Consider the following 19,017-nt stretch of genomic DNA (forward strand, 5'->3'; position numbering starts at 1 on the left):
CTGTACCTACATCTGTGGTGTGGTCATCTTTTCTTCATGAGTAAACTGTTTAATCCGAGTTGTGCATATTATTTAAAATCACTCTAGCAAATTGGTTTTGTCTTCAGCTGCTGTTTTTTTTTTTTTTTTTTATAAATCACGGTGCGATCCATATACTGGTCAGTACCAGCGTTCAGAGGTTACTGTCCCAATTTAAAGTGGGTGACAACTATTTAAAAAAAATACACAGATAACACGTAGGAGAAGAAAGATCTCTTGATCCTTAATCAACAGGATGTCCATTGACTCAATCACCTTCAAAGGGGATGCATATAACCAAAAGGGCAGCTTTGGCAACAATACATTCTGCATTCAGACCTTCTGAAACAAGCGGTTCTTCTCATAGGATTGTATGGGAAATTTAATCTGCACTACGTGACAGCTCTGTAGATGCATTGAAGGAACAGGTTTACATGTTTGGATAATGGCAAGACTTGTCAACTGGTTCTCAAAGGCTTTCCACAAGGACATCTCTCACAAAACTCTCCCAGAAGCACAAACCAGGCCGTTCTGCATGTTATTCTGCATCTTTGTACTTGGTGAACAGGTTGTACAGGACCCTCAGTGTAGATTTTATGTTCAGGTTGACAACATCTAGAAGATAAACGAACACAGGCACCTCAGAACTGCTACTGTATGATGTTTTGTCAAATGTTGATTAAACCAGGAACACAGTGGTGTTTATTCTGCTGAAATTACTTTGAAGAGTCACCTCACCAGGTGTAAATCAATACTAACTATATTAAGAATGCAAGTTCCACAGGGTTCATTTACGTAACAGGGATTTTACATAAATCAATTTAGTTGGCAGCGTTTCAAGATGCCGTGACAGGAGATGCTAAACTGTGAGAGTGGCGGTACTGCCCTCTAAAGGCTACAAGTGGTATTACAGCCACATCAAATTAGTGCCCAATGGCTTCATGTCTGGTGAAACTTGATGTGCTTCTTTCAGTATCTATAATACCCAACATCTGCTAATATATATTAAAACACACACACACACACTAATGACCTGCATTACTGTTTTAGGCAGGAAACCTGTCTAATGTAAATAGTTGCATTATGGGGAAAAATGTGCAGTGTAGGTGTGTAACCGCTGGAGGCGCTTCTGGGGAAAATTATGGGGTGCATATGTGTGCTGGGGGAAAGGCTGGTGGGTGGTGCTAAGTAGGGGGAGAAGGCTGGCTGTAGTTACAGGTCCTAGAAGAAATGGGTCACCCTATGTATATTAAGCAATTAGAGAAGAACAAGTAGTGTGATGTTTAGGACATGGACTTTCATTCTAAAGGTTGTAAATCTAAGCCCCAACCTTCAGCTACTACTATAATATCCTACACAGTTTTACTTAAGTAAAGGGTAAGTACCTTGATCAAGAGTACTATGATAGGAAGCAGGATACCATCAAGATGCCATGAACACATACTGTCAAGGTAGATGTTAATTTCCCCAACCAGTAAACTACCTGTTGCTCTCCTATCATCATCATCGATTTTGTGTATGTATGCAATATGTTTCATGCTACCTTCAGGTCGGGCTTTAGGCTTGTTCAGTCCTCCATCTTGCATCAGTTCAAAGGCGAAGGTTACATTGTGGACCTGGTAGGGACAAGTAATTTGCAGTTCTTTCCTTTCTGCTTTTAACTTTGTCCTAGTTTTTTCCAAATAATTTAATACAAACTACTTTCTTTAGGACTGGGTCACAACACTGAGCAAATGGAAATTCACACAAAATACTACAGTACAAGATGAGGTGATACAGCCTTATCTAAGATCTAAAAATGTGTCAATTTTAGATTTAAGGTACTGGGTGGGGGGGAATGGTAGAGCAGAGGGCTTAGCCGGATCCCACTCTCTGGTCAGTCTGGGGTTTCAGTGCTACTTAGGGTGCCTTATGGTGGACTGGCATCCCATCCGAGGTGTCCCCTCCCCCTCAGCCCTGCAAGGTTAGTCACCGGTTCACCAGGACAATCGGTTTCACAAACTCTGCGAGTTACGGAGTACTAACTTCTTCCACTCTTGAGTGGAGTACAGAAATACTAGGGTACATCCTGGTGTGGACCAGGAGGGCAAATGAAGAGCAACAGAGCAATCTGTACAGCCGAGTCTGAGGACTGTCAGGAGTCTGGCTTGAGCACAATGCCTGGGTCAGCATGTGGAGGGTTGGGGGGGCTACAGTTTGACAACAAAATCCCTACCTTCTGCTCAAAGCTCTCTGGGGTGAGGAAGAAATTATACAGTGGAACAAAATAACCTTCCAGAAGTCCCATGAGCAACACCAGATAGACTCCATCTGCAAACTGGGTACACAGGAAGAGAAAGGACAGAGGGTACAACATGAACAGGACACCAGTTTGCTACCTTTTTATTACCATGAAGAAACATAGTTGACATATGTACAGTGCTGCTTGAAAGTATGTGAAGCCCTTGTGTTCCATAATTTTACCACAAAAGGGTAATTTAAAGAGAGTCAGTGTTTCTCATGTAACATAATAGGTGTTTAATGACCAAATCCATATGTTGCTTTAGACAAATCATGTGTAGTAGAAACACACTAGTGCAGTATCATTGTGCACAAAGGAACCCAGAAGTTGCAGATGCATGTTTACTGGTGTTGGGTCAGGCAGGGGAATTGTCATCGACAGGCCAGGGTCGTTGATCTACAAACATCGTACAAAGGGGCAGGCAAAAACCAGAACAGGGAGAACGAGAGCAAAGGGTCAGGTAACCAGGCAGGAGAGACATGTGTAAGAATTTCGAACGATCGCAAAGAGCTGCGGTCTCTAACGAGGTTCTGCAGCTTGGAGCATCTGGGCAGCCTCTTTATACCCCATCTCCTTAATTGCAGGTACGGTCAATAAGTGAAGCCCAAGTTATACTGGTTACACCAAGGAGGCAAGTAGAATCAGGTGTGTACATTCAAGATACACAGAAAAAGATGTTATACCGCATGCTTATTTTTCAATGGCTGTATACAAGGACCTAATCCAACCACCAACATGAAGCCAGAGAGAACACCCAGCATAGCCAACACTCCATGACCTGAGACCAAGAAGCTTAACTGACTTCTCCAACTCAACCAAACCAACAAACTAATCCCACCAACAAAAACCAAACCAGGCCTAACCCAACAAAACCAGCCACCAAACCAACCCACTATCAAAAACCCACCAAAGCCAAACCAAATCAAACCCAGCCTAACCCACCCCCACAAAAACCAAACCAACAAACAAGCCTAGCAAAAACAAACCAAACCAACAAACCCAGCCTAACCCACCAATACAAAAAAACCAACCATCACACCAACCCCACCAACAAAAACCAGACCAAGTCTGACCCTCCAACAGAAAAACCATCAAACCACATGCACAAAAAAAAAAAACCAAACCAACAAACCAAGTCTGACCCACCAACAAAGAACCAAATCAAGGCTAACTCACCAACACAAAAAACCATCCAGCAAATCCAAACCAACAGACCAAGCCTAACTCACCAACCAAACCAACAAACCACACCAGCTGGGTACCAACATGAGTATTTCATTGAGGTTATCAAGTGGGCACTTCATTTCCTCGGTGTTCTGTTGAATTAGGCCCACGACACCTCCAGAAGGCTAAAAAGTGCAGTCCGACATCCCAGACCCACCCACTCTACGCACATGTTCAATACCCTTCACTCTCAACAAATACTGCAACCCCACTAGGCTCAACCAGTTAAACCACAGCTCCATACATACCTTCTCACCTTACCTCTATACCTGCTGCCAAACCAGCTACAGAGCTTCCACTCCACAAATTTAAACTATCCTACTTAACAAGGCCACACCTCCTTAATTAACACCAGCTGCCTCCCATTACTCACCACCTGCCACTAATTTTCCACCATTACACACCTCCCTCCAGCCTGTAACCCCAACTACCCTGCTCTCTTTTTAACCGCAACCACTGACTTGCCTTCTCAGCTGCTTCAGACAGCTTCTTCACTGCCACCTTTAACGAATGGCCTCTAATATCAAACTCCCCCAACAACGCCGTAGCTGATTTAGCCACAAACCCTCTAACACCTACCTCTACTGGCCTCACATGAGCCTGCCATCCATGGTCCCTTGCCTTTGCCACCAGATCCGCATACTTTAACAGTTTCTGCTCATACGCCTCCCCAATAGCATCCTTGAAGGACACTGTTAACTGTACAAAGTACACAATCTGCTCACCCTCCGAATATAACACTGTGCCTGGATGCAGTGAAGCAACAGCAATGACCTGCGGAACCTGGAGCTGCTTGCCCACATCAGCCAACAGCTTCCAGTCCCGTACGTTACCCCACCTACCAGGGCACGTCTGCCCTTGCGCAGTGCTACTCTTTCCTGCCTGCTCAAAACCAATTGCTTTAGATAAACTGCCAACAGGCAGGGAATTCACAACTTGCCACTTACTCTCAATCACACCTACTAAACATCTAAGAACTTGATTATGGCGCCAAGTATAGCCCCTGCCCCAAACTAACCTTACACCCTGACAAAATGTGCCTCAGCGTCGCCACACCGCTACACAACTTACAATAACCATCACCACCTGCCTGCCCATTGCTTAACATTCTGTGGTGTTGATAGCACGTCATAAGTCGCTCCAACAATAAACAAAAGGCGACTCGCCTCCATCACCCACACATCTTGCCAGCGCAACTTCCTCCGCTCCACACCTTCCCAGTTCACCCACTGACCCTGCTTCGCTAATGCGACCGCCTTTGCACGCCTCTGCTCAACAACCAACCGCTGTCTGTGTGCCTCCAGGGCAGCACTCCACAACCGCCGCATATGGCCAGAGCAAAATCATAGTCATTTATTACTTTAACACGTTTATTTTAAGATGTAACATTTAGAGTTTATAACTTTATTTCAATATTTTATTCAAGAATAATGACCATCCTTATGGGGTTCACATACTTTCACGCAGCACTGAATATGATGATATATACAGTATGTTTGTTAGGGATACCGCCAGAGCTAGACATCAATCTTTGGTAGTTGTACACAGGATTTACCTGTGACTCCAGCTCCGTCACCTCCAGGTTCAGTTTATTTAGGTGTTTGTTCACAAATGTGAGCAGTGACTGCAAGGCAAAAGTAGAAAAAAGACCAATTTTACACCCACTGATAAATTCTCAAAGATGCAGCCTTTCACTATGGTAAGGGCAGCATGCCAGTGTTCTGGAAGAGTTGTGTCTAAAAAGCAGTAGCTGGAGGTCAGATCCCCAAGGAAAAAAACACTTTACCATTCGGACCACGTTGAGTTTGTCGGGGGCATGATCGAGCAGAGTGTCGAAAGCATCCCTTTCTGGAAGAGAAGACAGACGCAAACGTCACATTGTTACAGTCCCCTAAACATCAGCATACAGTTTTTCAACAAAATAAAACTTTCATTTATATATTTGTGAAAAGAAGCTCCAGTGACTCACCAAATCTTCCCATCATCATCCTAAAATTGAAAAAAAAAAACTATTCTTTTTATAAGTTCCTGCCATTTGTATAAAAACAGCTTTTCACTTTTTAAAAAAAGAGCAGACATTGATCAGTAAATTCTAGCGCCTTCCACATTCTAGCCGCATTCACACAGTAAATGAAGGGTTCTCCTCCCACTGCCGTGGGTCTCGTTGCCCAGTGAGGGTCTCACTCTGTGGTGGTCGTCAGGGTCTTTGTCACATGGGTGGTGTGCAGTACGCCTTCTCTCTTCTGTTCGAGACAAAGCAAAACCCAACAGGAACGATGAGAGGGAGCTGGACGGACTCTCCTCATGAAACATAAATAAAGGTTCTCGTCTCTTATGTGCATCTTTAAAGAGAGATGGTAAAAGTTACTTAGACACAGTCTACAGCTTTAATGATGAACTCATCCCTCAGAACCACACTCATTTGGGCAGGTGGGGGGGATGAGGGTCTGGTTAATCGATTGACTGATCATTCCAATGCTAATGTTGGACATGATGCCTAACTAAACCTTTAACCATTTTTAAAAAATTTCAGTCTTTGTGAATTTGCTTGCAAACCACTTGCAATGCAGAAATAGTTGTTTTCCCGACAAATTCTGTTTCTTCTTACTTCTTAGCGGAAGTGGGGCACTTAGTGAATCATCACCATTTGTTCATTTTATATGTTTATTTTAAGATTTAACTTTTAGATTTTATTAATTTCTTTTAACATTTGATACAAAAATAATGACCACCTTACTATGGGATTCACATATAGGCAGTCCCGAGTTACGAACGTCTGACTTAACGTACAACCTGTAGTTACAAGCCACCCTCTTACTGACCGGATAGTCATTTTTTTGTCACCTTAAGTAACAATCAAATTAAAACTTCATAATTAAGCCTATTATATTCAACATTTAAGTTACGTACAATGGTTTGTAATAACAAATGGGCACAACTTTATTAGCACATCTTCCTTTATTAACACATCTTGTCTAAATACGTGTTTTTTTCAAATATGTGTTTGTTCATGTTTGTTCATGTCTAATATGTGCTTGTACTGTCAATGTCTGAATCTGAGCCTCGTCACAAGCATTTCAATGCCCAGTGTACCCAATGTAACTATGCAAATGACAAATGACTCTAACTACTTTGCAACCCACATCAAAACATTGCACGTCTACAGTGGTTCGTTGGCTCGTGGGCCTGAGGTAGGGCAAAGACTTGGTTCCTTTCAGTTGGACCATGTTGCTGTTAACATTGTCTCATATGTTATTGTATTGGCTTTAATTGTTTTGTTTTTACCCTCCTAACCACGGCACCAAAGTGTAAATGTGATGCATCAAAGAAAAGGGAAACAATCACGACTGAAACTAAAGTGGAAATAATAAAGCGAAAGGTGAAACACAAACAAACATTGGAAAAGCGAACATTAAAGTTTATTTAATATTTTGCACACACACACACACACACACACACACACACACACACACACACACACACACACACACACACACACACACACACTATCTCTATTACAAATTCTGTAGTTGTCACGACCACACTCCGCACCTCAATCAGCAGCTTCAGTCGATGCACTCGGCTATAAAGGACACTTCTCAACCTCTTCCCAGCTGCGGAATCTCACTTGAGACAGTCGTCCCCTCTGCGTCCTCAAACCTATCTCGTTTTGCTCTTCCAACTCCTGTCCCTCATCGGCCCCCAGTCCCATTCCACATCTATTTGATAACGACCGTCCGCCTTGTCCCTCGACCACGATTTCGGATCCTCGCCTCTGTTCAGTTCGCCGACCAGTCGCCCGTCCCCGACTACAAGAACACATCTAGTCCTTTCATTTGTTTGTTCATTCTGAATAAACGATTCTGCATTTGGGTCCAGCCTCCTCCGTGTCCTCTGTTCATCATGACAGTAGTAACATTTATTATTATCTTTTTCCTCTGTCTCCCTCTATTATAAATACTGAAGTTACATTTATTTTTATTATTATTATCATTACATTGTATTATTATTATTACTGTAGTGTTATATTTAAGATGTTTTAAGGTATCTGGAAGTGTTTAATGTTTTTTATGCATAGAAAGGTACATGATATACTATATACCAAGACAAACATTCAACAAACTGACATTACATACCCACCATACGTAACTGTTTCAACTTACGTCAAAATCCAACTTAAAGACCGACTGAGGACACGGAATTCGTTCGAAATTCGGGGACTGCCTGTACTTCCAAGCAGCACTGCATATTGACTCGTCCAGGTCAAGTACCTTGCTTCTATAGTTAGGCATGTGAGATAAACTGGCATATAGTCTTCTTAACTGGACTTTGTGAGTCTATTACAGATACCTTATGGTTTCTTTTAGTTAACAGTGCTCAGGAAGCAGGAGCAGAACTTTGGTTGTCTCACACAGGGCAGCTAGAGAGAGCCCTCCCTCACCTTGACCAGCACCAGCTGTACGGACACGTGCTCCGGCAGGCGGATGGGGGCCTGGAAATGCATGGCCAGACCCACCAGGAGGGACATGATGGCCACCAAGTTTTTGGAGTGGATGGCTGTGGGAACAATGAAGGAGCGTTCACAGTGAGGGAACATCTAAGCTTCAAGGCAGGCCTGATGGTGAGGCCACCAGGGCAGAGCCAGTAACATATTTTCATTAGCCGATGCCTTTCTCCAAAGCAACTTCCCATGTCAAGGTATTTACAATGATTTACCCATTTCAGGGGTCGACATTAAATCTCGTGTGTGTGTCCACAGAACAGGAACATTTTGTATTCTACATTTTGCCTGTATTATCACAATTTGCAGCCATCCAATTGTGGAACATATGGGAAAGGCAAAGTTAAGGAAATCTCCAGGTTTCAAATATTACTGAAAATATTAATCGAAAGATGGGAATCAAGTGATCAGGTGAAAGGAAGTGCACCTACTACTACACCTTCTAAAAAGCCCCAGCATAAAGAAATTGCAACAAACTAGCAATAGTGAGAAAGTGAAAAAATTAATGAAGTGAGAAAATGATTTCAAAACACTGTGCAGGTGATGCAATCAGTGACATCACATGGTTTCTTTATAATGATGGAGACCATCGTTGCGCGTCGAATTTCTTAAAATTTTTAAAGGTATTTACGAATTTACCTGGGCAAATATGAAAAATTAAGTTAATTACCATTCTTGGACAGCTGGACATCATCAAGTTTTGCATTTAAACAGCCGGTTCACTTTCACTAGAGCCATTTTATGGTAAGTATCTCCCTCAAGTGGGCAGGAGAAAGCAAGATTCGGACCTTGGTCCCTTGAGGCCAAAGGTAGCAGCTCTAACCACTGCTCCCCCTGCTGGCCCTCTGATTCTTGTTTCTTTGTGAAAAGCTGTTTCAAACAAAGTTTAATCTCAGTAGTGACAGTGCTTTAGAGGTTCACCACCATGAGAGGGGCTGTTGGCGTTTGGTTGGGCGGAAGGACCTACAGTCTACGCTCCAGTCTATGTCCCATCCATGGGGCCGCAGCAACTGGTTTGCTGCCCCCAGCACCATCTGGAGCTTCTGCTTCTGGCCAGCTTCGGACTGCGTCACCTCAGCCACGTTGAGCCTCCATCCTGACAGCTTCTCTGGGGTGGAAGAGGGGACATTCAGGGACTCTTTTAGCAGACACACACAACAGATTATTAACCCCTTCACTGTGTACAGCAGTGCTCGAAAACCCGCAGGCACAAGTTGGCATTTCGTAAAAAAAGTGTGTCCATCTCAGGTTACATTAACCAAATTGTTATGTAAATACATTAAAAAAAACTGCTATTTATCTCCATTTCCACTTTTTGCTTTTTATTAGGTATGACATCCATGTCACAACATTATGGGACAGTGCATGAAAATGTTGTACATCTGTAGCGCAAAATAAATATAACACACAACATAAGATATGAGCAAAATTACTGTTTTTCATGGAATACCTATGTAAGTTCAGTAAAACCAATACCAACATAATAAAAAGTTAATAAATAAATTATAGAAATAAGTACTGATTTAATTCAAAGCTCATTAATAAATGAAAATAAAAGGTTCTGATGTTGTGTATATATTTGACTTAGAATTGTGAAATAAATTTCAAGTTCAAGTTCAAGTTTATTGTCATATGTACAAGTACCATGTACAAGTGTCATGAAATTACTTTGGCGAAAAAAAAAAACCTGTATATTATAGTGTCGCAGTTTCTGTGCTTATTATATTATTCATCGTATAGTGTTCTTTTTTTTTTACCTCATTGTATACTACTTGAATTATTTTTACATTGCCTGCTGCGGAAGTTTCTGGAATACAGTACCTCTTAAATTCCACGCAGTTTGGATTAAGTAAAGAGGACCTTGGATGGTCTTTGTGTCTGATACAAGAACAGTTTTAGGAAATATAAAAGACACGGGAGAAACATGAGGGAAGTGGTGAGAGCTGTAATAAACCAACTTTTTGGTTTATTGCTCATTTTTGTTTAAAAGATCAATTCCAACAACAGCATTACTATGCCAAAAGCCTATGTATAGAGTAGTATCAAGTTATTTCCAGACTCATCACCGAAAGAGCAACCTCCACAAAGCCTCCTGGTGACCCTGTGCGAAACAAAAACTCTCAGCAGAACTTTTGCCACACTCACCAAAGAGCTTCTGAAGCACCTGTCCATCATAGAGATCCTCCTCCAGGTTCTTGACAATGATCCTCTCGTCCTCTAGCTCGTCGTTAATCCAGTCGATCAGTCTCTGGCAATGAGCAGGATCATCAGGTGTGTGGGCCCTCCTTCCAACGCACACCGAGACCAACTGGACCAGTGTAAGCAGCGAGCACTTTTTACCTTTTGCAGTTCTTTAAATTTTGGGTCATCCCTGGAGGAGGGGTCCAGTATGCTCCTTTCAGCACTTTCCTCTGTGAGGACAAGTCTTCGTGTGAGTGGAAGGCGCACTACACAGACAGGCTGCCCAGGCAACCAAATGCACAACAAACATCATCTCACCATATATATATATATATATATATATATACACACACACACACACACACACACACTTTCAGAACCACTTGTCCCATACAGGGTCGTGGGGAACCAGAGCCTACCCGGTAACACAGGGCGTAAGGCCAGAGGGGGAGGGGACACACCCAGGATGGGACACCAGTCCGTCACAAGGCACCCCAAGCGGGACTCGAACCCCAGACCCACCGGAGAGCAGGACTGTAGTCCAACCCACTGCGCCACCACACCTCCTTATAATATACATTAAAGCAATAATATGTTACTACCACTTTTACTTCAGAAATCCACAAAAAAGTTAGCTTTCCTCATCATTTCCTTTAAAAAATATTTTTTAAGAAAAATAAATATATACAACTAACTGATGCACCCACACATATATCTTTATTTCCAAATTTTAACTTTATAGCTATCTCTGTATCTATTTACTACGTAAATCTTGGGTAGAGGTGCCTGAATGACTATCGAGAGTTCAGTGCAGCACACCTAGAACCTCAAATTGCCTTGGATAAAGGTGTCGGCGAAATACTTCATATTATACTTCATACTTCTAGCATTCTATTAATTTACCATGTCTGCTAAGTGAATAAAAGTAAAGGTAAAGGCTGAGCGTCAAAATGAACTGCTGAGTCCCTGCCAGCGTTGAAGAAGGATGCCGAAACCCATCTGTTTTGAACCCTTTCCCCTCAAAACTCCCGAAGTCTTTGTAAATTAATTCATCACCACCTGTTACTTTTATGTACAACATTTTCCGAATAGTAGCTACTGGAATATGTGCGCTATGACAACGGCTCTATCAAACACTCCTGTCCATGTATCTAAGCCCTATTTGTCAATGTGTGTAGGAGTCACGATTGCTTTCTCTGAGCTGTATGATGCTTCAGAGAAGAGCGTCTGTCAAATGCATGAATGTAACAGTAAATGTTGAGTCCAGAGAACTGAGGTTGTGAGAAAAGTGAAATTACCAAGCTGCGAGTCCTCAGGATTCCCTTCCATGCTGGGGGGCAGTAGGGTGGTGTTGATGGCATGCTTTTCCTCTTCCTGGAGGTCACTCACTGCATCCATACAAGAGGAGAGGTGTAAAGAAAACGGAAACTGAAGGACGTCGTTCATTAGGACAAACCGGAAAGGTGGCACAGACTGCACACCACCAACCTCCTGCCATCCTATATATAACCACGATACAGTGGGTGGCGTAGTGGTTACAGCTGCACCCTAACCCAAGTTTGAACCCCCCCCTCCCGCTGTAATACTCTTGATCAAGGTACGTACCCTAAAACTGACACAGTAAATATTAACCTGCGGTATAAATGGGTAAATCGTGGTAAGTGGATTAACATTGCATTAGACAAAAGTACCAGTTAAATGAATAAAAATGTCATCAAATACCACAGGGCTCTTGTCCAATCTGCTTTGGAACTTAACAAACAAAATATGTTTTAAAACTATGACTTTCAGTTCTGCACAAAAATTTTGGCACCACTTCGCAAACTGGATATTTTTGACCTGCACTGAAGATGTACTGGCGACACAGGGGTGCAGCGGGTTTGGCCGGGTCCTGCTCTCCAGTGGGTCTGGGGTTCGAGTCCTGCTTGGGGTGCCTTACGACGGACTGGCGTCCCATCCTGTGTGTGTCCCCTCCCTCTCCAGCCCTTTGCCTGTGTTGCTGGGTTAGACTCCAGTTTGCCGCAACCCCACTTGGGACAAGCGGTTTCAGCCAGTGTGTGAACATGCATCAATTTGAGAACAAGTTGCCAAAATCTTCAGGTGGTAAAAACACAACATACTTGTCCACATTTTAATGCACAATTAAAAGCTCCCCCTACTTTTAATACCATTAATTTGTTCCCCAAAACAGGATTTCCCAAATCCTGTTTCCAATTTCTCTAGGGGTATCTGCTTCCAGGTGTAAGTCCCAAAGCAGCTGAGCAGTTCCCAGCTGCACTCCTATCTTTTACATAATGCATCATGTCCATATGTCATACATGAGCTTACAAATGCACTCCCCAAGCAGGCTCTGCATCATTTCATGGGGGGATAAAAATGAAATCAGAAAACTATTCCATTCTCAGTACTATTGCCTGAAATCCATCACAGAGGAGCAGCACAGCTGAGCAGTAGAGAACCCAAAAGGTTTTTCCTCCAAATATGCCTTTTCCCTTGATACTGTTCTTGAGAAGCTCACTTTAACCTCTTACATGCATCAAAAGTTAACATAGACAAAAATACTAACTGAATTTGGAAATGTATTTTCCATTTCTTCAACCCTGTAGGCCCCATTATTTTGCACTATGCATAGAAAGTTATTATGGAGAAGACAAATTTAATAATGATTAGAAAAAATAAAGAAATGATAGATAGATAGATAGATAGATAGATAGATAGATAGATAGATAGACAGACTGTGAAGACAGGCAGTGCTAGCAGTGCGGGGGCTATTGCGACTACCTTGTTTCTTCCGTTTGGTTCCACACAGGAGGCCAGCCATGTCGAGAGGATCAAGCACTCGCACCCAGTCCAACAGAGCAACATCTGAAGCTGGGAGTGTCTGGTGTGAGGGGTGGGATGTTCTATTTTTGTGTTTGCCCTGCACTCCGGTTACATGTGGAGGGCAGCGGCACTGTGGCCATACTGCTGTACTAGGGCTGAGTGACCGCACACAACGGTAGTGCTGGGAATCTCATGAACCAATCATAAATGACATCCCTGGTATTTTTTATACTATGTTGTATTTTCATTAAAAATCTTGTTACTGTACTGTGTCCAGGTCTAAATTATAGATAATTAAATGCATATAGTAGTGAAATCAATATTTATTGCAACTAAAAATTACAGTATTATTAAAAACATGAAACAATGCATAACTATTGTTAAAAATTTCGGTCCACTATAAGCAATAACAATATTTTAAGTAAAATTATGGTATCTGGACAGATTTTTCATTACTGTTACATTGGCTTAAGTGATTGCCATAATCACAGACAAGGTGGGAAATTGAGTGTGATTCTCCCATGATGCCTCATTAAGAAGTGAAGATGAAAGAGGCGAGAAGATGACATGATCTTTGTATTTCATACAGTGAAAATGTCATTGTTCTGTCTGTAACCCATACAGCACCATGGGTTCTCATTACTGTAGCTGGATCTTTTCAAAAATCTTGAGGAAGTTAAAATAAAACAACCATTGTGAAAGACATTAAAGCGTCTAAGATAACATTAGCAAAATTTTTCCTGAATCATCACGGCTGACACCATTGTGATCAAAATCGCAAAGGACTCTCATTAGCATAGCAGACAGTTTTCTCATCTGGTTTGGTTTAAAGTTCATGAGACTGACACTGCTCTAGAAACTGCATTTTCACCTTAATCATTCAACCAGTAAATTAACTGTCCCATATTACTGTCACACACCCATCATTAATATAAAATTAATTTCACACGTTTACATGACACCTAAGTAAGCTTTTATACTTAGGCCAGTGCACAAAGAAAGTAAATTAGTAGATGTATTTATTTTAGTATTCAGTCCTCTGTCACATTAGAATCCCCAGTAGAGGTTGGCAGCCACTGCTACTTGCTGCTCCCCAAGGGATTATTTTTCTCCCCTTCTTTGAAGTTAAAGATTTTTTTTGTTTGTTTTTGTTTTCCTCTCCTCAGTTGCCAGCTGGCTTATCAAAATAAGTTATCAATGATTGTAACTGTACCATTCCACTCTCCATTTACCAGTCCTTGGAACTATGTTTAGTGCTCTGTGCCGCTCTGATGAGAAGAGATTGCTATAAAAGTAAATTGAATTAAACTGAAATTTGCAGAAGTTTTTGGGTTGTGACACCAACTCTAAAGTATGTTTTTCCTGTCTGTGCTACTGTCAGGGCAAGTGGGGTTTAATGTGTCGCTGACTGAAAGCGTGGAAATAGAGGGAACAGAGACAGGTAAGGCTGAGTGTGGCAATATATTGCTTTACAGCTGTGAGGTCAACGGTTCAAACACAGTCCCCAGTCTGGCATGGTTTGCAGCACTGTGCAAATCTTCCAGGAAACACCCTGCAGCAAAGGAGCTGGACAAGAACCATCTGTGCCACACTTTGGATGATATAAGTGGTTTAAAATTAGCCAAAGTTATTTTTGAAAGGATGTGGCTTCCTGTGACAGACACACAACACCAAGAGACTCCCTTTTACACAAATATAGTTACAGTTTCAACCATAAAAAGGTTGGATTTATTTCCAGCACAAGTGCACTTTTTTGAATATTGCATGTATAGAACACTCGTTTCTCACTTCCAACAGATAAAATATCATTTAAAACAGATCAGTCTGCTATACAGGGACCGGAAAGTGTTTCTGTACTGTAAACCTGGCAGGTTTTCAAATCTTACATGTTATTTGAAATATTTTTTGAATAAATTTAGAGAACTACTGATTCCCTTGACACACTGTCCGAGGGTCGCAGCAAACCAAAGCCTAACCTGGCAACACAGGGTGCAGGGGGAGGGGACACACCCAGGATGGGATGCCAGTCTGTCACAAAGCACCGCAAGAGGGACTCGAACCCCAGACCCGCCAGAGAGCAGGACCTGGCCAAGCCCAATGCACCACCCCCTGGGGAAGATCAAGTTTGTTCAATTAGAGAAGCAGCAATTACTCAGAAAAGTTTAAAAATGGGTGAAAGGTTGAGTGTTTGAATTGTGAGGGTCTGCTGAGTTACTGTCAAGGTTCCATCTTCTTGTCCTAGACAGCAGTTTTACACTTATTTTACTGATTTAACTTGTCTCATTTGAACTGACAAAAAGTGAAATTTAAAAAGGTTTTTGCAGTGTCTTCCATTTTATCATTGCACCTGTTGTGTACATTTTTTTCTCACCTTGTTTTGCTGTTATGTGATTCCAGAGAGATATTCCACACAGGTACAGTACAGAATACAATATCATGACTGAGAAAATTACTGCAACTCTATGTGTCCTGAAAGTGAAGAAAAGGAACCAATACAAGTAATACAATGTTTTTTGTATTTATTTTGTTTGTTAATTTCCCTGGCTAGGTTCGATTGTTCTAAATTAATATTCTTGTATTGTGAGTGTTTTCATTGTTTAATAAAATATAAATAAATAAAGGAGCGGAAAAATTATCGACTAGTGACGTCGTAGCGCAACGTGTTATTCACGTGTTCGTGCTGCTGTAAACAAACCTACTGCACTGCCAGTCGTGTAAAAGTACAGCACATACAATTATGTTCAGTACATAATACTTGATAATGATAATAAACACCCCATGTTACTGGTTTATGTATGCACTATACTGTACTTATTTATCATTATTTTACAGTGTGCTCTTTCTACTTGTTAAAAAAGTTCACTGTAAAACTACTGTATGCTGTGGTACACCGGCAGCAGTGTCATGAACCTCGTGTTTACCGCGTCTCTTGACTGCATTGAGGCTATACCTCTAAGTCAGTGCGTATAAGTACACTCTGATGATCACGCAATGACGAATTTCTCAGAACTTATCTATATCCCTGCCGTTAAGCAATCCGTGTCTGTACTGATGTGAGAAAGAGAATACTAACTTACTGTCTGAGATTCTCAGGCTTAAGTCTTCAGGTCAGTCCAGTATCAATTAGAAATATACCTTGAAACTGATGCAAAACCAAGTATGAGCAATGATAGCAGCACTGACTTTGACTTAAATACACTAGAAACCATGACGTGCACTTACATATTTATCACTATGACAAAAAGAACTGGCATAAGGATGGAAGATAGAACTCATTTCCTTCCCAAAGCCTTATCGGTCATTGGCAAGACAAACCAGTACAGGAAAAAATAAGAATGTGAATAAAATTTCTTAGTTGTTTAAACTTTTATTGCATCTGGAGTTTAAGAAAGAAAAATCAAGACTCTTGTCCAATAGCAGCTGGATGAAGCTAAAGAAGATCAACTAGTTATTCGCTCTTCTTCAACAAAAAAGTCTATGCTATTTTTTAATTAAAAAATTAAATATATCTATCCTCTAATTTCTTTAAAATTAAGACTTTATGCAGCCATTGGGTATATTTACTGTGATAGCAGGCAGGTGTCTTTATTAGAATTTCTAATTAAATTCAAAGCACCCCAAGCATGAGAGCATGCAAAATTTTAAATAGGATACATGACTGTAATAAATGTAATGAGTATTTGAAATCTGTTGAAGAAATAAACACTTTCATCCTTAGATTTGAATTGTCAAACAACACTTTAAATGATACTGCAAAAATTTCTCTTAACTAAAGCTGTGGTTGTGTGGAGTCACGGTTATCACGTTCCGTTCATACACGAAGGGCCTGACAAACTGGCTGGAAGTGAACATGTGTGGGATTATAAAATTTTTCACTGACTCCTTATGAGTAAACTTTTGCCTAATGTAGAGTCACGGTGCTCCAGAATCTATCCAAGAAGCAAAGGGCGTGAGGCAGGGTGTCCACTGGACCAGATTTGAGTCAACAGTTCACCCGAACCTCAAAGTAAACTCCTAGCCAGACTGATGCGGGTATCATAATTGATAGTCAGAAATTCCATCCTCTTTTTTCACCCAGAAGGCCAGATATTATTGTTTTCGTCTTGCGTTTCTTGAGGAACCGTTCGGAAACATTCCTGTGGCGCCTGAATGGCTGCGCAGCGCCTGAGGCGGCAACCGAAAGCGTCCTGACTTCCGCCTGAAGTCACGTAGTCTTCAATTTTCGGACCCGTGCTGCGCAGTCACGAGCAAGGTTTGCAATTCCCTTCTTCATGTTAAAGAGCGTCGTTCACGAAGCCCGCGACGCAGGCGTTCTCACATTTTGCCTCACTAGAATGCACCATGAGCCGAGCTATATTATAGTTTGATAGCTGTCGAATATAAACGTTTTTAGTTTAATTCATCGCGGGTTACACTTTTAACATGTACTGAGGGGGAAATGACACAGTTTTACAGGGAAGACGAATTTAAACTGGACTCGGAGTTGTGGTCCGCTTACATCGAGCGCATTGAGCAGTTCATCGCCAATGACGTCACCGAGGAAAAAAAAAAGTGCCTACTGTAATGGGAGCAACTGCGTATGCACTGTTAAGAAATTTGGTGCAGCCCGAGAAGCCGAAAGACAAAACTTTTGCCGAGATAGTGACCATCCTGCAAATGCACTTTGAACCTAAACATCTTGTAATAGTGGAGCGGTTCCGTTTCAACAACTGCAGCCAGAAGGCGACCCAGTCGGTGGCGCAGTACGCGGACGAGCTGAAACTATTCCATAACTGTCTGCGAGTTCGGGGCAGATCTAGTATTACGGGACCGCTTCGTGTGCTGCATCCGCAACGAGACTTGCCGGAAGAGATTACTGTCTGAAACGAGCCTGACGTTCGCTAAAGCTTTGGAAATCGCTCTCCGCATGCAGGCGGCAGAAGAACATATGCAGCAGCTGTGCAAGACGTTGCGTTTCCAAGGCTGCGCAGTGACTATCCCAAACTAATAACGATTCTGACCGCGAGAACTGGAGCATAAAGGAAATGACGTTGCGATGCGAGGCGCTATAACTCGGAAATTACGTCACTCCGCACAGTGGCGATGCTTTAAATTCACTATTGTAACACTTAAAGGCTGCTCATTTCTGTTTTAAAATAGACGCAATTTTCTTATTGCATTAAAAGGCCTATAAAACTCGTTTGAAATTATTTCTGGTGAACGTCCGGTTACATTGTAAGATGAATAGCTGCTCCATTCAGACCAAAATGCTTTTTAATTTCTATTCTAGCAGTTTATTAAACTTTATTGGTTTGTTTTCAGTTTACTCAACAGTAGTATGACACATGGAGCTGAACAAGGAGAATATATAATTGACACGTACAATTGGCCATGATAGAAAGCGAAAATGAGTCAAAATATACAGAAGACAGTTTGATCAACTCAAGCGTAGTTCTTAAATAAATCATCTGACAACTGAGGAAAGGAAAAAATGCTCCTTCTAGCACAAGGAAGTGGGAGAAGAATAAACCTCTGGAGGTCCAAGTGGCAGTGGCTGCCGCATTCTGGTGTATTATAAGGGGCCTGTATTGGCTGCTTGTATAGCAAAAATGTAATCAATAATGTTTAATGAAGTTATTTTTAAAATATGTATTTATTAGTATATTTTTTAGAAGAGATTGTCAGAAGATTGTCCATTGTTTTCTGTTGAAAATTATTCATTTCTACCTGAATTAGGACAAGGACAACAAGCTACAACTTTGGCATCTCACTGAAAGTTGAACAGGGTTTAGTCTTTTAACTAATCAGGTAAATTAGACCTAATTTTGGTCTCCTTGGACAGCTACTAAAAACCAGATTGTAATGTCTTGCTTTAGATGTGCTCCAGGAAGACAACAGAATCATATCTGGAGAACCATGGTGTTCTCATCTTGTCCCAGGGTAACTGAACTGCTTTGCCTTTGACATGTGTGCAGCATATTTTGGAAACTAACTTCAGCTCCTGTCCCAC

At 41.6% G+C, this 19,017-nt stretch overlaps 1 protein-coding gene across 1 annotated transcript; it reads right to left on the reverse strand.

The window, feature by feature from the left end:
- Nucleotides 1–237: 237 nt before the first annotated feature.
- Nucleotides 238–13,068, reverse strand: LOC108935890 (beta-parvin-like). Its single transcript, XM_018754857.2, has 13 exons — nt 12,987–13,068; nt 11,504–11,593; nt 10,365–10,435; nt 10,170–10,272; nt 8,992–9,132; nt 7,965–8,080; nt 5,708–5,766; nt 5,493–5,512; nt 5,310–5,371; nt 5,079–5,147; nt 2,234–2,335; nt 1,562–1,634; nt 238–633 (listed from the first exon to the last, which is right to left on the reverse strand). The coding sequence occupies exons 1-13, from the start codon at nt 13,024–13,026 to the stop codon at nt 557–559; spliced, it is 1,023 nt and encodes a 340-aa protein (XP_018610373.1). The 5' UTR covers nt 13,027–13,068; the 3' UTR covers nt 238–556.
- Between the last annotated feature and the right edge of the window lie 5,949 nt (nt 13,069–19,017).

Source organism: Scleropages formosus, chromosome 5 (assembly GCF_900964775.1).
Source record: "Scleropages formosus chromosome 5, fSclFor1.1, whole genome shotgun sequence".
In the NCBI taxonomy this organism is placed as follows: domain Eukaryota; kingdom Metazoa; phylum Chordata; class Actinopteri; order Osteoglossiformes; family Osteoglossidae; genus Scleropages; species Scleropages formosus.

What these genes read in the sequence shown, in the direction of transcription:
- LOC108935890 (XM_018754857.2), bottom strand. Translation starts at nt 13,026, where the DNA reads ATGGCTGGCCTCCTGTGTGGAACCAAACGGAAGAAACAAG. An exon ending in GGTGCTTCAGAAGCTCTTTG is followed by an intron (nt 9,133 to 10,169) that starts GTGAGTGTGGCA and finishes CTTCCACCCCAG; the next exon opens with AGAAGCTGTCAGGATGGAGG. An exon ending in TACAGCTGGTGCTGGTCAAG is followed by an intron (nt 5,767 to 7,964) that starts GTGAGGGAGGGC and finishes TGTCTCGAACAG; the next exon opens with AAGAGAGAAGGCGTACTGCA.